At 36.5% G+C, this 19,434-nt stretch overlaps 1 protein-coding gene and 2 non-coding genes across 3 annotated transcripts; 2 read left to right on the top strand and 1 right to left on the bottom strand.

The window, feature by feature from the left end:
- LOC133741009 (uncharacterized) lies at nucleotides 1-4,017 on the bottom strand. Its single transcript, XM_062168942.1, has 8 exons — nucleotides 3,833-4,017; nucleotides 3,442-3,747; nucleotides 2,699-2,898; nucleotides 2,206-2,556; nucleotides 1,895-2,095; nucleotides 1,690-1,760; nucleotides 885-1,024; nucleotides 1-463 (listed from the first exon to the last, which is right to left on the bottom strand). The coding sequence occupies exons 1-8, from the start codon at nucleotides 3,876-3,878 to the stop codon at nucleotides 120-122; spliced, it is 1,659 nt and encodes a 552-aa protein (XP_062024926.1). The 5' UTR covers nucleotides 3,879-4,017; the 3' UTR covers nucleotides 1-119.
- Nucleotides 4,018-4,848: 831 nt separating this feature from the next.
- LOC133741570 (small nucleolar RNA Z102/R77) lies at nucleotides 4,849-4,938 on the top strand. Its single transcript, XR_009862015.1, has one exon. It is a non-coding gene; the product is annotated as a small nucleolar RNA Z102/R77 (small nucleolar RNA).
- Nucleotides 4,939-5,039: 101 nt separating this feature from the next.
- Nucleotides 5,040-5,129, top strand: LOC133741569 (small nucleolar RNA Z102/R77). Its single transcript, XR_009862014.1, has one exon. It is a non-coding gene; the product is annotated as a small nucleolar RNA Z102/R77 (small nucleolar RNA).
- Nucleotides 5,130-19,434: the final 14,305 nt, after the last annotated feature.

The raw sequence follows: 19,434 nt of genomic DNA, 5'->3' as shown, positions 1-19,434 counted from the left end.
TTAATCGAAAAGATCGCTTTAATTACTCAACTAGTGTCAAAATTACAACTTGAGGTGGTCAATAATTCTGACATCAAGTTACATTTTTACAGAGGACACATCAGAGCACCTTGTTTTGATTAATTAAGAGAATTGCCTTCATCATTGGAGGAGGGCAAACCTTTGAGTACATCTCTTAATGCATAATAATGGCTATCACACTTGTGGTCCGATATTAAGTTGCTTGAAAGCACAATCCTTTGAAAATGTTCACCCGGATTCCTCTTCCAAAGTGTAAAATAATCGCTAGTATCAGCATCCACATTCCTCTTTAAATAGTAAACAGTACCTGGTACGAATAACTCCTCAGGCACTCTACTGGCAGCATTTGGACTACCAACAGCATTATCTCTTACAGTTTTGTCATTTAAAGGGACTCTGGAAGCAGCAGCCGCAGCAGCCACCTTCTTTATCATCGGATCATCTGTTCGGACACCAAAAGACAAGTTGGTGAAGAAAAATCATAAGGTGTCAAACATGTCTAACTAAAACTAATGACAAGTGCGGTAAGTGTGCTCCATAAGTTTTCCTCTAAGGTGATAATCCATCTGTTTAGATAGAATAACAGCGAAAACTTGCACTCATAATACGCCAAAATTCGAGATAAATCTGTTATACTTCCACGACTGACTACCTTCCCAACAACCAAAATCAAGCAAGGAGCAGGTAAGAGAGAACAATCTATACCCACCACTACCACTCAATTTATTTTATAGTATCAAAATCCCACAACACCAAATTTTGTAGCATAAAACTGGGTTTCTGACAGTACAAAAATTATAGCACATTTGTGAAAATATGGATGTAACATTGGCACATTGACAAAAAAAGCAGGGTGGGTTTACCAGGGGAATCTTTATTGCTCCTGAATTTTGCATAATCAGCAAGTTTTGCCGCAACATCTTGCACTGAAGATACAACCTGTTTTGCATTTGTCACCAAATCTATTACACTTCTCCAGTCTTCCTTCTCAATCACACTCATCCTGTAAAACATAGGAGAAACAAACAAGGATAAAGTTTGATTGCTTGATAAGCCTATGCAGTGAAACTCAAATTGCCATTGGTACAAAAAAATTGATGCTCAAAACAGAGTGATGAATGATTCTTTCAACCAGAATGGAGTTTAGGCTCAAAACAGAAGGGAATTTCATGCTCCAAGAAGTGATGAATTTCCACTATAATCTGAATAAGAGTAAAAACCTATTAGCCTAAGCCTGAATGAAAAGAACTGGATAATCATTATCATTCCAAGCATAAGAAAAAGGTTTAGCATAGACCTGAGCAAAAAATTTTGCATATTATTTATTTATTTTTCTAGCAGCAGATTTGGAATTTCTATTCATATAATCAGAAAACTTGAGTAGACAGCCGTGAACTATATATGCATATTTCCAGACAGCATGAACTATAAATCCAAGTTTGAGAACCTGACTATTTGAATTCTTAAATCTTTGATATGTCTGAGAAATGAAGCAAGTAATTAACAGGCAAATTTAAAGTATTAATTGCTAACAATGATCTATCATGACAATTAAATTGTTACTTAATTGGTATAAAGCAATCTGGTCCTCAAATCACTTGTGCCTATTTGTTCTCAACATGTCTTAAAAAAAAGATGATGCGCATTTAAAGATGCTAATTTACTTACCAATCAGTTTGAAGAATTTCATTCCTCAACCTCATAAGAGATGCTACACTAAGTCTAGGTATAATATCATCCTGCATAAAATAAATCTTGTGAAAAATGAGAAGGGATATATAACAAATAAACCAAAGAAATGTAACATGGAGTACATACGATTATAATGCGAGCAGTTATTTTAATGAGCAGATAATCAAAGGTATTTACCCACCTGCATCACAACAGTTCTGACATAACTGGAGCAGCTTTCAGCAAGTTCTTTGGAGACACAAGGTGGCGCTGCATATCCGACAGCAGAAACAATCTCTGGGCTAAACCCTAGCTCCTTATACGACTTTTTCCGGAGCATTATTGCTAGTAGAGCAGCTGTAGCACCTCCAAGAGAATGACCCACAAGCCTTAACTTAAATCCCTGTTAATAAAGTGGGCTCAACTACAGCCAACAATGACAATGAAATCCTCAAACAAGATACAACTTCAAGAGAAAAGAATAAAGAAAAATACAAGGTATAAAATCACCACCTCATACTTCTCCAAGCACTTCCTTATATTTCCCATTTCGTGAGTAAGAAACCAACGAGCAGCTTCTGCAGTGCCAAAGTGGGTTGAAAACCCTTCAAGAGTGACTTCACCGTCACTTGAAGAAACAACATCAGTAATAAGGTCATACACAGTATGAGTTCCACGGATTCCTAGAATCACAAGTTTTCTACGAGTATCAATCCCTATATAATAACCCGGCCTCATGACACTAGAATATTTGACAAACTTCAAGACATTGCTTTCTCGAAGCATGCAGTTCCTTGCGAGAGCTGCAGCATTGTCCTTATAACAACCTTTTGCCAACTCAACGTGGTAAATAAGGTCATGTACCTAAACACACAAAAACAATCCCTAATTACTAATAAGAAGTATGTTTGTAGCAGACCAAAGCTGAAACCAAATTATAATGCGTTTATACAACGTAACGTAGAAGTAAGGAAACATTGTAAGGTTAAAAGGGTTATCATATTACCAATCTATCTGATGAGACCTGAATGCCAGTAACATCCTCAAATGGATTTACAGACGCTTGACGAAGATAAATAAGAAACAAACCCACAGTGAGATCACTCAAACTCCAATCTTGAATGCCTGTCTTACTGCGTTGGATGCTTGCAATGATCTCCGAGACAGATCGAGTACTTGGTGGGGGTTTGTTTCCAACCCCGTTCCCTGCAATGTTCAATATACAAGCACCTTCATCCACAATTCAGACCGAAACTTTTAAATACACTAATTCATTGCATACAACCACAAACTCATTCACAGACTCACTTTCAAATTACACAAACTGATTCAAAACCAACTCGAGATGAAGCTTTCAAATGACAATTTCATTAGCAACTCAAACTAATGCTTTCAATTCATCCAAAACCATCAAGCTGAAACTTTCAAATTACAAAAATTCATTCAAGACCAACTCCAACTGAAACATCAATCACAACCCAAGTTCTATTCAATCACCTTCAAGCAAACCTCAAGCCAAAACTTTCAAACAACAGAAATTCATACAGAAATAACTCAAACTAATAACTTTCCAATCACATATATTTATTGAAAACCAACTCCAACCGACACTTGCAAATAACACAAACACATTCAACACCAACTCAACCTGACCATTTCCCATAACACAATTTCAACCAAAACCTTTCAAAATTACACAAACTCATTCAAAACCAATTACAACCCAAGTTACTAAACCAGCAAACACACCTGTTGGGCCTGTCAGAGCCCACCTGCACAGCTGCAGAGCTGGCTCAAGCGCTTTGGGAAACCATGAAAGCTCTAATCTTTTCTCCTTATTCTCGCTCAAATCATCATCCCCACTACTATAACTACCAATGCCATCCTTTCTAAGCCTCAGAGAAGCTTGATGAGGATGAACAGCAACATTTGATTCCTTGAGTGCCTCTGAATTCACCTTGTCTGCTGTCGACCGTTGCGATTGAAACCGATTCACGAAGCTATATATCAACCTCCGGTATGATTCCTCTCGCTTCATCAAGCTTTGCGTGAAATCTAAGACAGTAAAAGTAATGAAAATTTGATCTTTGAATTGTGGGGGAAGAATAAGAGAGCAAAGTTTGGTGCTTTTTGGGCTTACGTGAATTGCAGAGGAGACGCTTCACTGAATGCTTGGCCATTTCCATAGAAGAAGCAGAGAGAAGAGAAGAGAAGAGAAGGCTTTCAAAGTTTAAGGGCGGTTGGCATCAGCGGTGGCCGTCGACGCGGAATGTTTGGAAACAGAGGACTGAAATTGGGATTGTGGTCTAGTAATGTGTCATATTGGTCTTTTCATGGAGCAAACTGGGCCGGGCCGCTTTAATTTAAACTTGTCCTAATATTCCAAAAAAAAAAAAAAAAAACAGAAGCCTAATTGATACTTATGTATCCGAATGTCACCATCAATCCTCAATTTCATGGTTCATCTATGAAACTCATGAGTAAATGCAAAACGCGTATGCCACTCATAATACAGCTTTTGTTGAGGTTAGATGTTCTGAATGATCGCTCAACATGTACAAGACTCAATTGTTCAAATGTCTCGCAACTCTAGAGAGGCTCTTGGAGTTGATTCTTTTTATGTGAAATTTAAAAGTTAAGAGTCCTGTTGTGGCCCTGAAACCTGTTTAAACATCAATGCCGAATGCAATAATTTATCACGAGTTTAGTTCTTTCCTAACAATTTAGCTATGTCTTTTTTTTTTTAAAGGAGCTATGTCTTACACAGCATAAAACATCGATCATTTACGAATCAAATTTTTACCAAAATATTTGAGATAGATTAGCTTTGTCTTGTTTCTTTATTTCGGCCGAGAATTTTATCCACTACTTAAATTTTCCATTAACTATCCTAAAAAAAAAAAAACCATTAAGAACTTAAAAATCAACCCACGGCCCAGAGTGCAAAACTATTGTAGTGGACTAGTTCATCAAAAGGCCCGGTCAAGCAAGTAAACCCTAAACCCTTGCCTCCCCTATAAATACACATCTTTAGGATTTCGACCCCATTGCCTTTTCACACACCACACAGCGGCCTCTGTAGATCAGTTTTCTTCGCTCTGTTTCAGAATTTTTGTTGTGTTGATATATTTACTTGTTGTGAGAAAAGGGTGAATGAGATGAGGATGATGATTTGAACTTGTTTCCCTATTGGTTTGATCGCCGGTATGATGGTGAAACTATGTATTAGCTCTATCTGACTCATCTTTTCTCCCCACAATTCTTTTTTCTGTTTGTGATTGATAAAGTTTTTAAGTTGTTTCTGAGTGCTTGTGATTTTTCTGGGTTTTGTGTTGGAGGAGGATTGAGAATGAGATGATGATTTGAACTTTTTGGTTCCCTATTGGTTTGATTTGCCGCCATGATGGCATCAATGTATTAGCTCTATCTGATCATTCTCAATCATCTATCCCACACTTTTCTTTTGGACTTTAGATCCCAATTTCGTGTGCCTGTTCTGTTTGATTGAAGACAATATTTGTGATTCAAGATGGTTTCTTTTCAAAACAGCTTCAACGCCGATACTTTAAACCTCTTTCCAACACTCATATATTGGTGCATTAGCAGTTGGGTTTTGAGTTCTGGTCTCTTGGTTGTCGCTTTGAATCTGGAATTTCATCTACTAAAGTCATGGGATGAGTACTCTAAAGACAAGTTACAGGGAGTGCATGCTTATGTAGTTAAGTCGAGTACAAAATTTGGATTTATTTGGTAACTTCTGTGGAAAAGAATGAATTGTAACCACTGGTCATGGCCAGCATTCCTAACTGGTAATGGCAAAGCTCTCCCAAAAGAATTGTTAATGGTAGACTGGTTCCATATTGGAAATATACTGGATTTGAAGCTTTTTTTCCAGTTGATTGACCGAGGGTACAAATGGTTAAAAAAAAATGCAAGTTTGTTGTATCTTTTGCTGGAGTTAAACAAAAAGTACTGTCAATGGTATCCTGTATTGAAAGCTTTAAAAGAATTGTAACAAGCTTGATGGGTCAGGTTTGGACCTAGTTTTGCAGGTTTAGTTTAAAAAAACCCTAAGTATGGCAATGTTGCTCATATTCTCATTTTGAATGTTGTAGCTGTCTTGAGAGAATGAAGTATTTGGTGCCTGTGAGAAAGAACCTTGTTGCATTGGTGCATTACTGTATGTGCCACTGTTGTCAGAGAATCCTTGCTGCTGAGAACATTTGTGCTGAGCAACAGAACCATAGCCACCATTTTGAGCCATGAACACACCATTTTGATAATTCTATTATCATTCTGTGTTGCATAACCATAAGGTGGAGCAGATGCCGAAAAGAAATTTCCATTTCCAACATTGGTGAACAACAAATATCCAGAATTAGGCGCAGACTGTGGAATACCAATATTTGGGGTGAATTGAACCATTTCTATTTCTTGACAGTTTGGGGCAGCAGTAGGCACATTTAGAATTGAACTTGATATCATGTTGTTATGTGGTATCCCAAATTGGGTATACCAACAAATATCCAGATTTCTTTACTATTAATCGATGTGACATCAATCGTCTCCAACCCGTCAAAGTTAAATTATAGTCCTAAAATATATTTTAAAAATTTGAATATGTTAAATATATATATATATATAAATTTTTTTTTAATCAGATTCTTACTCATAGTAATTGAACCATTTTTATGATAAAAAATATTTTTCTGGTTGTACTTTTCAAATTCCATGCGTTGCTTCACAAGCAATGTCGTAAATTTGTTATACGATTTTATATATGTGGCATAGGTTATCTTGATGGAATATTTTTAAATTCTTGGATTTGACTTTGAGGCCACGTGTTTCGTCGTGATTCGTTTGTGAAATTTTGAAATGGATATAAAGCAATTTTTGGCTTGATCGCATCTTATCAAACTTTCGGATATGATTTCGAGGCCACGTGTTTCGTCCTGATTTGTTTGTGAAATTTCAAAATGGATATAAAGCTGTTTTTGGCTTGATCGAATCTTATCAAATTTTTGGATAAGATTATTGAATGACACGTGTTCTGTCTTCATTGGATTATCAAATTTTGGAGTGGATATGATGTCTACGTGGCACTCGTTATCTTCAGCAAAAAATATCTTTATAAACTGAGTGCTTGAATTAGCATACTTCTTACTTTTTAAACACTTATGCAATGAGTTCTAACTAGTTCGATAAGTGGCAGGAAAGATTAAGCGCAGAAGAGGAAGAGAAGACGATTAAGAAGATGAAGAGATGGAAATGCATGCAACACAAGTTATGACGGCGACAGCTAGTTGGTTGGCTAATGAACAACTCACTACACCATAAAGTCTCATCTATAGCATTTGAAAAACGCTATGGTAGGATTCGATAGCGTTTTAGTAAACCCTATGTCTGCCCCAGCTATAATAGGTACATGGTCAGTCATAGCGTTTTCGAAAACGATATAAAAAAGTCCGCATCTATAGTGTTTCACAAACGCTATGAAAAATTCCGCATCTATAGCGTTTGTATAAGATTCGATCAATAGCACTTAGTAAATGCTATTGTTAAAAAATCAATAGCACTTCCAAAACGCTATTGAACAATCAATAGCATTTAGTAAATGTTCTTAATACCTATGTCATAGCTATTAGAAAATGCTATAGACAATATCTGATAGCACTCAATGGTCCTGCTATCTTACATCTTTAAGTGCTGTCAAAAGTACACAAATGAACAATTGCTCATTACATAATTTCAGAAGCAATCAAAATAGAAAGCTTTAACATTCATAAATTAAAAAGTACTACATTGTCTCAGCCAAAGCTGTTTTCCTTTTGTACAAATGAAGCAAATCCTACTAAAAAAAAAAGCCTTTATAAAGACACTAATCTATTACTCCTAGCAAATGCTTTCTTTCATCTATACAAAAGTGTGAGGACTAGATACTAGTTTCAAACAAAAAGCTGATGGAGTTGAAAGTAGATAACATAAAACCATCCTTATCCCGTAAGCCACTAAGCCTCATTGCAAAGTTATATTGAATAGATATACAGCAAGCTGATTTCTGCAAATGATTACGAAAGAATGATTAAATGTATGTCTTTGCTACTGTGGGCACCCATAAGAATGATAGCCAGTAAATAAGGATCCATTTTCCTGCAGCAAACCAGCACAAAGTTCAACATGGATCACAGATTTTCTTGGATTAAAGCAAAGATCAAAACTTAGCTTATATAAAGCTAATAGTGACTAGTCTTTAATCATGCAAAATAAGTCTAGTCTTTAGGTCAGAGCAAAGTCATAGTTCCCTAAATCAAGTTCAGGACAGTGAATATATATCAAGTAAAATAAGCATCAACTTATATATATCTTCTAAATTATGTGTGAATATATATAAGCAAAATAAGGCAATAAACATCAACTTATATATATCCTCTAATTTAGTTGTGAATATATATTAAGCAAATTAAGCATATATATATATATATATATATATATATATATATATATATATATATATATATATTCTATATTAGGTGCAGATTAAAGAAGATAAACAAATTCCTAATTTAAAACAAGGATCAAAGTAGTGCAAAATAGGGCCTAAAATTGAAAGCAAAGTCAAGAGTTTCATACCTTTTGGTAATTGTGGAGTCTTGAGCTTGTTTAGTATGGTGGACGATGGAGAGGAAAAGAACTGCACCTCCAAGTAGTGAGATACTCATTGTCCTGTCTTGGTATGCTCCTCCATTTGCTGATAAGGGAAAACCAATGTTCTAAAAAACGGCCTAGGCGGCAAGGAACCGCTCCGATTTTGGCCTAGGCGTTTCTCTTAGGTGCTGGGCTACTAGGTGGGCTAGGCGGGGACTAGGCGGGCTAGGCGGTGGTGCTAGGCGGGCTAGGCGGTTCTAGGCGGTCGTAAACCCTAATTTATTCTATATTTTGACTATTTTTATATTTATAATTAATTTTTAGACTTTAAATATTGTTATTTATATTATTATATGTCATAAAAATAATTTAAAAAAAAAAAAAAAAAACCGCCTAGTCCCCACCTAGGCGCTAGTCCCTGGGTCACCGCCCGACTAGCGCCTAGCGTTTTTTAGAACCTTGGGGAAAACAGAAACAAAGGAGGGGATTAGTTTATTAAAACTTTCAAATTTTTGGTGAACTAAATTGACCAAATATAACAACAAACAATCAGTGCACTACTTAATTGTCCATGGAAACAATTAAATTTTAAATCAGTACAGAATAAAAGAACAATATCACTCTTTTGGAATTAGGAAAAGACAGAGGCTGAAATTTGGAGCAATTGCCATCAGAGCCTACAAATTAACATGTAAAAAATTGAACTCCAAAAACAAAATGGTACCAAACAGGTCATCTTGTAATATGGACAAAAGTGCAGACAACAAAGTTAGATACAATCAAAGATATGCATCAGTTGAGATATCTGTTTCCCAAGTTATATGCATGTTTTACAAATCAGCCAATAACAAGTTACTTAAAGCAATTATCTGGAACAAAAGGTTTTGGAATTACCTTTCTACATGATAAACATTAGAACCGTATTGACCTTTCCATATACATCATCTTCAAAGGACTTATTCTCTAAAATTCCACCCCTTCCATACTATTCGTGTTCTATTGCTGCATCTTTGTGACCATATATGCCTGAGCAACTAGATACTGCAATCCACATCATTTAACAAACACTCCATAAGTTTTTGATAAGTGAAGTTCAACAATGCAATGAAACTAAGGATTCTACAAAATCCGAATCATAATTTCAGAGCTGCATTTAACTCTTCCAGAAAATAACAATTAAATAGAGTATAGAAGAGCACATTTCTTTTCTCTTCTACTACCTACTTTCTGTAGTCATAAATGCTATAAGACATATCAAAATATACAAAGTGGAACAAACCACCCAAAACAAGAGTAAACACTCAACGTTATTCATTGAAAAATAAGATTCCAAAAAGCATGAAAGTTTGCCTAGAATTTCAAAACTAGTGAAATTCAAGTAAAACCATCCTGTACAAAGTATTTCTAAAATACCCAATTAAGAAGTGAATCAGAAAGTGACACTACCTCCATCTATATTATATACCCACACAGAGGCAACAAACCACACCCTAACAACCCAAAAACTAAAGCAAATTAAAGTCAGATACCATGTCTATGAATAAACAAAACAAAAATTTAAACGCATAAACATGAGTAGTTTAGGTAAAGCAGTCAACTAACCAAAACCCAACAAAAAACCCTGTAATAAGTATTACCAAAAATTTGATTTGGTAATGTGGGCGAAGAGCAGTGTTTAGGGTTCGTTGTTCGAAACAGATCCCCGCAGTGAGGCCGTGAGGGTAAGAACTGTAAGTAAGTGAGGACGCATAACTCGGCGGTGTGCTGGCGGCGCTGGAGCACTTCAATGGCATCGTGGAGGCGTCTAGGGGAGGCGGCAAGGTCAGAGGTTTGGAGAGAGACGACGGCGACGACATGGTGAAGAGGATGCGTGGGTCGGAAAGGCCGTATGAGCATATCGGGACGATGAGGCTTGGCATCTGCGGAAGAGTAGTTGAAAAATCCCAAATCTATTAAAGTTTCCGAGTCGAATGTAGAGAGAAAAATCCCAAATATTTATCTAGATGCTTCAAGGGTTTTGGTATATAAATTGGGACAACAACCCAAAATTGAACAAAATCCCACTTGAAGATACAAAACCCCAAATTAATCTCCAGCTACTAGGTATTTTAGTATTAAGATTCTTGAAAACCCTTGACTAAGCGGCGTAGGGCCTTTCAAACATATAGAAGACGGAATAGCAAGACGATGAGATATGAGAGAGAGAGAGAGAGAGAGAGAGAGAGAGAGAGAGAGAGAGAGAGAGAGAGAGAGAGCTTACCTGAAGGGACTTGTGAGATCTTGGATTCTTGGCTAGGCTTCAGATCTGAAAGATTAATTGAACAAAGATAGGATAGGAGAGAGGCGGAGAGGGAAGTGTTTTTTTTCCTTCACTGATGTTCTGCTTTCTAAGTTCTAACATTCCTTATCCTTATTATTTGTGCGGAGACTAATTTTTTTTTAAATTCAATTGATCGCGCCTGCACAAAGCAAGTCCCCGCTTTAATTTTCATGAGGTGGCAACAGCACGCGTCTATAAAAAATAATCATAGCATTTCTTATTGATTTGTAGCGTTTGTGACTTTGACTGTAGTCAAATCGATCAATTATAGCACTTCGTGAAAAAACGCTATCTGGAAATGCTATAATAAGGAAAGTTCTTGTAGTGACTCCGTCCATAACCACAATGGGGTGGGTCGGTTCCAGGGCACAAATACATCCCTCGATTTCGTTCGCGTGCGAACAACGATCTTCTGCAAAAGTATTTTGTCGAAAATCTGGTCTACCCACCAGAAATATTCAGACGCCGCTACCGAATGAGGTGTGAAGTTTTTCTTCGCCTATTAGACGATGTCCAGTCAGCTAACCCCTACTTCAGGTAAAAACGTGACAATAAAGGGCAACTCGGCTTTTCGGATCATGTGAAATTGACTTGCACACTCCGAATGATGGCTTATGGACAAGTGGCATACTCTCTTGATGAAAACTTCATGATGGCTAATTCTACTGCTATAGAAAACTTCGGTGAATTTTGTCGTACGATCGTCACCATCTACCAGCAACGATATCTTTGAGCACCAAACAGAGAGGATCTGGAAAGGCTCTTATAGAGAGCCCAAAGACGAGGTTTCCTGGAATGATAGGATCGCTCGACTGCATGCATTGGCACTGAAAGAACTATCCAACTGGATGGCAAGGAAGCTTTAGTGGCAAATTAAGAAAGCCAACTATCGTTCTCGAAGCTGTGGCGGATTTTGATACATGGATCTGGCATGCCTTTTTTGGAATTTCTGGTACACAAATGACATTACAGTCCTCGGGCGTTCACCACTATTTGATGTGCTCACTAAAGGGCAGTCACCACAATTAGACTACCACATCAATAATCATCGTTATAACATGGGTTACTATCTCGTTGATGGCATCTACCCTAACTGGGCAACGCTTGTTTAATCAATCAGGCACCCTCAAAATGAAGTTGAAGCATATTTCACCACCAAACAAGAGACTTACCGCAAAGACATTGAAAGAGCATTAGGCAAGATGGGCAATCATTAGACAACCTGCAAGAGGGTGGAGTTTGGAAAATTTGTCCAATATCATGATGGCATGTATTATCCTTCATAATATGATTGTTGAGGATGAACGTGCCGATTACTACAATGGCGAGTCTGATGATGACGAACCGGATCCAAATAGGTCCAGAAGAGCTCAAGCCCGCATCTTAGACGAAGCGAGAGAAAATTTGAAAAGAGATCCAAGATCCGGAAGAATTACAATGTCAGAATATATGTCTCGATACAGAATGATAAGTTCTCCTATTGGCAACCGACATTTACAAGATGATCTTGTCCAACACCTCTGGAGTATGCGAGGTCAAACACCATGAATTTGATCTTTGCTATGTGATTTAGTATTCAAAGCTTTAAATTTGTGATTTTAATAATTGGTTGTCACTGACAAGTGTTTGCATTTTCTTACTTTCTTTTGTTCCTTTTTAAATGCTTTTGTCATGAATAAAACAAATATTGAAAATATGACACATGGTTTACTGCTTTTATCAAACATTTATTTCATAATAACTTAACGTTACAAGAAAAAATTATTCAAAAAAAAAAAAATTATAAGGAAAATTGAATAACTAAAATCATATGAAAACAATCATAAAGCATAAATAGATTATAACAATTTATTTTGGCAACATTAATTACCCATCCTAGTCATTGAATGACATTTCCGGGCGGTACTCATTCGATGTCAAACCGGATGACGGAAACAACTCACGGCGCCGAATTTTCTCCATTATTTCCCTTTTTTTTTCCATCATAATATTCTTCACTCAAAGAAGTAAAATTGATGTTTTGTATTGCTAAATTAGTTTCTTCCCTATCACGCTCTCTTCTCTCTTCCTTGAGTTGATCTCTTCTTGCCTTTTCCTCCTTTAATTTCTTGAGATCTCCTCTTAATTGATTTAGGTGTGCCACCACTTCTTCTCCAATGACACTTTCGGCTTCTTTTCTCTTGGCAAGTCTTCTTCTTGCTGCATTAATATTTCACCCAATTGGCCTAGGATTTTGGGTTGGAGTAGTTGTTGGACTTGAAGAATGGGTTGAACTTATAATGACAGGTTCAACATCATCATCTAATGAGAATGAGGAATTTTGTTGTGTTATTGGTGTGTTGTAAATAACTTGTGGTGTATCTTCAAAAGTCGCCCAATTACATTCTTTAGCCAATTTGTAACAATTGAGAAAATTAAATTTTTTTTCCTTTGTTGTCGTCCCGAAAATAACCTTCGGCTTGGCGTTGCTATAAAATGTACAATTCAAATTATGAGCACAAATTAAATATAATCTACATAACAATATGATACAAAATAAATAAAAAATCACATTGTATTTTAAAATAAATTTTTCTTTGAAAAAATACTCACTTGATCTTGAAAATTGCCTCCACTTGGGTTCCTCCTCTCAGCACGTTTGATGCAAGAGTGCTATTTTTTCATTTGAGGAAAAATAAATCTTTGCCACTGAGATTTGCAACTCTCCCACGTCCTTTGTACCAAAATAGTATCTTGGATCTCCATGAATTTTTGTTGGACTTGGCTCCAAAGACCATCTTCCGATTGACTTGTACCATGGACGGAATTTTGAGATACTTTCACGAAAGCAACGATGAGTGCTTCATCTTCCAACAGTGACCAATTCACACTTCTTTTCGACAAACTAGCCATTTTTGATAAAGAAAAAATAAATGAGAGCTTAAGAATATGGAGAAAATGAAAGATTGAGAATAAAGAGATATATATGAGGAAGTAGAAGGAAGATGTGAAAAATAAGGTTGAGGTGATATGTATTTATAGTATAAAAAAATTATAAAATAAAAAAATAAAATAAACCAACGGCTAGATGCTTTTGCTGACGTCATGCATGCAAAACAGCTGACCCCAACGTGGGCCTCCCCACCTTTTGATCGATTTTTTCAAAGGGCTAGCTATAGGGCTATTTGAAGGGTTATGTTTAGCCATTTGAGTTGCACTTTAGCCCTCATATTTGGCCCTTTAACCCTTAACCTAATGGGTTGGACATGAATTGGGTTAAATTTGACCCCTTTAGACCTTTGGGTTGGAGAAGGCCTGAGGTGACAAGATTGCATGAGATGACATTCCAGTACTTGACATTCCATATTAATTATTGCACACTTTGAGAGGAATTAATTGTGACTGTAATTGCTATCATTGGAAGAACTCTCATTGAATCTTCAAGCAGACCGATCATAGCAGACATGGTATTTTGAGTTTGAAGCACCATTGTTTTCTCAAAATCTCTCTAAACAGCCAACAATTGAGATCGAAACTCTTCCATAGCAATAAATAAACCTGTCCATGGCTTTAATAACCACTTCGATGTTGTTATACTTTGGCGGCAAACCATTAAGAGCTAAGATGATAATGTCATCAGCACAGTGAACACCTACAAAAGCCAACTCGTCTCTAATATATTTGACTCGTTGAAGATGTTTGTCTATAGAATCATCATTTTTTTTGTGATGTATGTAGATTGGTCTTCAGTTGCATGACATCAAATCTTGAAATTGCAGAATATTTGTTCCTCAAATTGAGCCAAGCCTCCCTTGAATTTCTACTGCCAACTAAAGAGGACAATGCTTCATTAGATATAGTGGCAGTGATAAAACATAGCACTGCCTTATCATTTCTGTTCCATTGATGGAATTCCTGCAAGTATACAGGGTGGATGTAGTATAGTAATGGAAGAAAAGGGGTTGTCGTTCCCACGAGGATAGTAGTTCACTTCACAATATGAAAAACCTACGTTAATTAAACGAAAAAACACACAAAACAATAAGCACAAATCAACTAAGACACACACAATGACTCAAACTAAGATTTATGATTTTCACGGTTTTGAAAGAGTTTATGATAATGGGAAAATAACTTGAAAATAAAAACTTAAAAAGTGAATCTAAATAAACTGAAATTGAAAAGAGTCTATAATGATTGAAAGTAAGAATATGATGATGATGATCCTAGGGTCGGAATCAACCACAAGCAATCTTATCTACGTTTTGAACCAACCAATGGATTCTTTCGTTTCTTTTAGATAACAATTCCCGTATCTAAGTTCAGGTACGACACTTAGACCATAGTTTTCCTTAAGTGTATGATTCTCTCCAGGTACGGCAGAGGTCGTATGTCCTAGCATGCAGTCTATCCAGGTACGGCATAAATTTAACATATAGGACTCATTACGTTCTAGAAAACGAGGGAATCATGCAAACCATTACTTCAGGTACGACAATAATGTAATTCACAATTCTTTATCTCATGAAGCTAATTTGAATTATATTGCAGGTACGCCTCAAATTCATCTTCTGATAACTAGATGCAAAGCCCTAAAGGTCGCGAATCAATAGAACTTTAACATAAGCACAATTCAAGCAGAGATTAAGAATTTATCAAAAAGAAACTATTAATCCATCAATTGAATATCAAAACATGTAAACAATCATGCTAGGGCCTCATCCTAGCCCTAGAAAAGGAGTTTAGCTATTCATGTTCAAAGAAAACATAATAGAAAATCTTAAAAACATAAAAGAACTTGTTGAATGGAGATGGAAGGTGAACACGTGATAGCAGCAGCTTTCTTTGATGAAAATCTGATGGTGAATGGTGGTTCTTAATCTTGACACATTCTCCTTTTATAAGATGCAACTTTTCCTTCTTGCTTTAGGCCTCTGGAACTCCTTAATAACTTAGCACAAAAGAAAGGTGATGTGGCACTTCTAAAATTCCAAGGAAACATATGTTGGGTTCTCAAACGGTCCATAATGCTATGTCAATTTTTCCAGAATTTTGCTAAGTCATTCAGGCCTTGAAAACTCGAGCCTTTGGAAACACACCACAAATCCGCGTATCGACTGAACTGCCTGTACTTAAACTGCCATATCTCTCTCTAGGAATATCGAAATCACGAACCGTAAAATTCTCCAGAAACTAGACATTCAGGGCTTTCCGTGCATATAAGGCTTGTCTTCTGGTTGTCTCTGGATCAGTACAGTTTAATCCTCAAAGTTAGCCATTCTGCAGAAGCTGCTTCAGTTTTTAGGATTGCAAAGCACCTTCTATCCTTTTCCTCTCGTTTTCCTTCTTTTTCTCATCCTTGCTCTTCATACCTATAAACACACTAAACTAAGTAAATGAACCATAAACAAGGAGAACTAAACATAAATATCAAGATTAAGAGGCATAACAAAATAGGAAAATATGAGCACATCAAATACCCCCAAACTTAGTCTTTGCTAGTCCTCAAGCAAAACAAGAATAGAAAATAATAACTTATTAGAACAAACACACAAGAATAAAGAAAAGTTCCTAAACCTTCCAATCACCTCAGAGAATCAATCTCAAAATTATAGCATCCAAATAACAACAATTATCAAAACAGGTCCATAAAACTTTCAATCGAGTGCTAATAAATTCCGATAACAACCATGCTTGTGTAGGCAGCCATAAATCAACACAAATTTCCACAACCCAAATAGACACATGAAAATCAGCTTCAACTTCAAATCTCACCAAGGATTTCACTCAGAATAAAGCGCTCAGATTTTCTGGGTAATTCTACTCACTCATGTTTATGTGAGACGAAGGATATAAAAGCAAAATAGCTCACATAAATATTAAGATGGAAAGGCTTTTTTCTGGAAAATAAAAATAAAGAATGATCTCATGCAAGAATATCTTTCACCTGAATTATAGAATTGCCCCATAGGCTCACCTCTTTGACTCATCTCCACAAATTGCCTCACACTTTTCCTAGGATCATAAAGGTCTTTGTTCCGGTTGTAATGGGGCTAAGGGTTTTGGCTAAAAGAATTGAAAGATAAAGGAATTCAAAGGTTCTAAGAAATCAATAGAGCAAAAATAAGTCGAGACTTAAGATCGCCGAATTCTCATAGATGTTGCACTTTTTCTTCTCAAAAGAACGAACAAGGAAGGCCAAATTTCATTGTGTTGGACCTTGGCTTCAATCTAACCTCCTTATACTCCAAAAGTCTTCATGAAAACTTCAAGACATAGCTCTAACGTTTGTGATTCTCAATACTTTAGTCTTCTGAATTTTCTGTAATTTTTTTTTTTCTCACACCATTGAACAATGAAGACAATCAGCACCATAAATTCCAAGTTTCAAATCTTACTTCTTGGTACCACGTCAACTTCCTCTATTTAACACACAACCTCATTTTTTTTTTTTCTGTCACTTTCCCAATGCAGCTTCTCATTCTTGCTTTCACTTGCCAAGCTTGGAAAACTTCCTTTCAGAGCTCTTCTATTGTAACGTCAAATTTGTTTTTCTTCTTCTTCTTCTCTTTAGCTCTGTTTTGCATTAAAACATCCCATATCCAAGCTGCTACTACAAGTTCGTGCTTTAGACAATAGCAATTTCCTTCGAAACAATAACCAAGGCAGACTTCCCTTCTTAACTTCGGTGCTATTCAAAAGGCCAAGGTGTGTCCAACTTCTTTTTTTTCTTTTTTCTCTGTTTTTTTTTTTTTTTTTTTTTTTTTTATCAGACACACCTTTGCATTCAAAACTACTTCGACAATGGTAACTCCTTAACTGAAATCTAGAAGTATGACCTGCAAACTCCACTTTGCCTTCAAGTACACATTACAACCCCCAAACTTGTTTTCTTCAGTACACATTCTTTACTCCAAAGTTCCTCATATGCATCTCCATTGTGCTCCATCAATTTCTCAGAACATAGGTAGGATATGTGTTTAAGGGTGAAGGGTTGGGAATATGTGTTTTATGAAAGAAAAGGCTTATTTTGGCTCAAAGGGCTATCTAAGGGATAATATAATCAGGAATAGAGGCTATTTGGCCATGGTGGTGATGATCCTAATTGCCTTAATCATGTGAATCAATATAAAGTCTCGAGAGTCATTGAAGCAAGTTCTAGGACAAAATAATGAGATCATGTACAGCCTATCTAACAAGAAAGATCACAGAACTATATAAAGCACTCTCAAGAATAGGCAATAGGCTCAATACTCACATAGGTTATACAAGTCTACACTAACCGTCACATGCTTCTCCAGATCACAAATTTTCATATTAACAATGGCTGTTGTGTTTCAAGCATGATCACCATAAGAGAATATTAATAAAAGATTGATGTCCAGACCTAAATTGATGCTTATCATATTCATCAGCTCTAACAAGGATTAAATTCAAGTTTTCATCCTAGGTGTTGGAAGAAACTAAAGCAAAAGACACACAAAATAACAACGAAGTAGAACTATTTATTTATTTATTTTTTTTTTTTTACTAAGCTATATATTCTACCACATGTGAAGCTAAAAACAAGAATCTAAATTCCTCCCCCCAAACTTAAGTGAGACATTGTCCTCAATGTTGAAAATATTAGCTAGCAGTAATGCATCAAACAAGTAAGGGAAGAAGCACAAAAAGTAAAGAAAAGAAAAGAATGAGTTTAGAGCTCCCTGGATGTAGACGAAAAGGAAGAAAGGTCAAGGCATGCTCCAAGTAGAAATCTCCATGGTTGTTGAAACTTAGCTCGCGGATTGGACACTGAAGACAGAGTTATTTGGCCAAAATGTGCCGGGGCTCATTGCAAAGCAATGAGTCTTGTAGCTCTCGTCAAATCACATAAAATCGACATATTACACGTCAAAAACGGACATGTCTGCTGCAAGTTAGCAGATTCAGTACTCTCTGTCGCTGAGTTGCTGTGCATCACCACTTCATCCTCCAAAAACATGGGTTGCCTCCCAAAAGCGCTAAGTTTTAAGTCTTCAGCCGGACTGGGCAAGGATCAAGTATGTGAAGCATCATTAAGGTATAACACCTCCTTTTCTTCACCACTGAATGACTCCAAATAAGGTTTAACTCTATGACCATTCACCTTGAATTTTGTACCGTTTTTCAAGTCTTGAAGCTCTACTGCTCCATGAGAAAAAACCTGCAAGAGTAGAAACGGTCCAGTCCACCTTGATCTCAGTTTGCCAGGAAACAAACGAAGCCTGGAGTTATACAACAACACCTTTGTATTTGGTACCAAATGCTTTGGCTTCAGAGCTTTGTCATGAGCTATCTTTGTCTTCTCCTTATAAATTCTTGCATTCTCATAAGCTTCATTCCTTAATTCATCCAACTCATTTAATTGAAGCTTCCTTAAAATTCCTGCTTCATGAATGTCAAAATTCAACTTCTTTAATGCCCAATAGGCTTGATGCTCCAACTCCACCGGAAGATGACAAGCCTTTCCAAAGACAAGTCTATAAGGAGACATACCTAATGGAGTTTTAAAGGCCGTCCTATATGCCCAACACGCATCACTCACCTTTAATGACCAATCTTTTCGGTTTTGACTCACTGTTTTCTCAAGAATATGTTTAATCTCCCGATTCGAAACTTCGACTTGCCCATTTGTTTGGGGATGGTAGGGAGTAGAGACTTTATGAGTAATGTTATACTTCTTCATGAGAGCTGCAAAAGACTTGTTGATGAAGTGTGAACCTCCGTCGCTGATAATAGCTCGTGGTGTGCCAAAACGAGTAAAAACATGCTCCTTT

This window comes from Rosa rugosa, chromosome 3 (genome assembly GCF_958449725.1).
Source record: "Rosa rugosa chromosome 3, drRosRugo1.1, whole genome shotgun sequence".
Taxonomy (NCBI): Eukaryota; Viridiplantae; Streptophyta; class Magnoliopsida; order Rosales; family Rosaceae; genus Rosa; species Rosa rugosa.
This window is presented reverse-complemented; position numbering and strand designations above follow the sequence as displayed.

Coding starts and splice junctions, on each gene's coding strand:
- LOC133741009 (XM_062168942.1), bottom strand. CDS start 3,878: ATGGAAATGGCCAAGCATTCAGTGAAGCGTCTCCTCTGCAATTCAC. Junction 2,899..3,441: donor GGCTCTGACAGGCCCAACAG/GTGTGTTTGCTG, acceptor TGAACATTGCAG/GGAACGGGGTTGGAAACAAA. Junction 2,096..2,205: donor AGTGCTTGGAGAAGTATGAG/GTGGTGATTTTA, acceptor CTTTATTAACAG/GGATTTAAGTTAAGGCTTGT.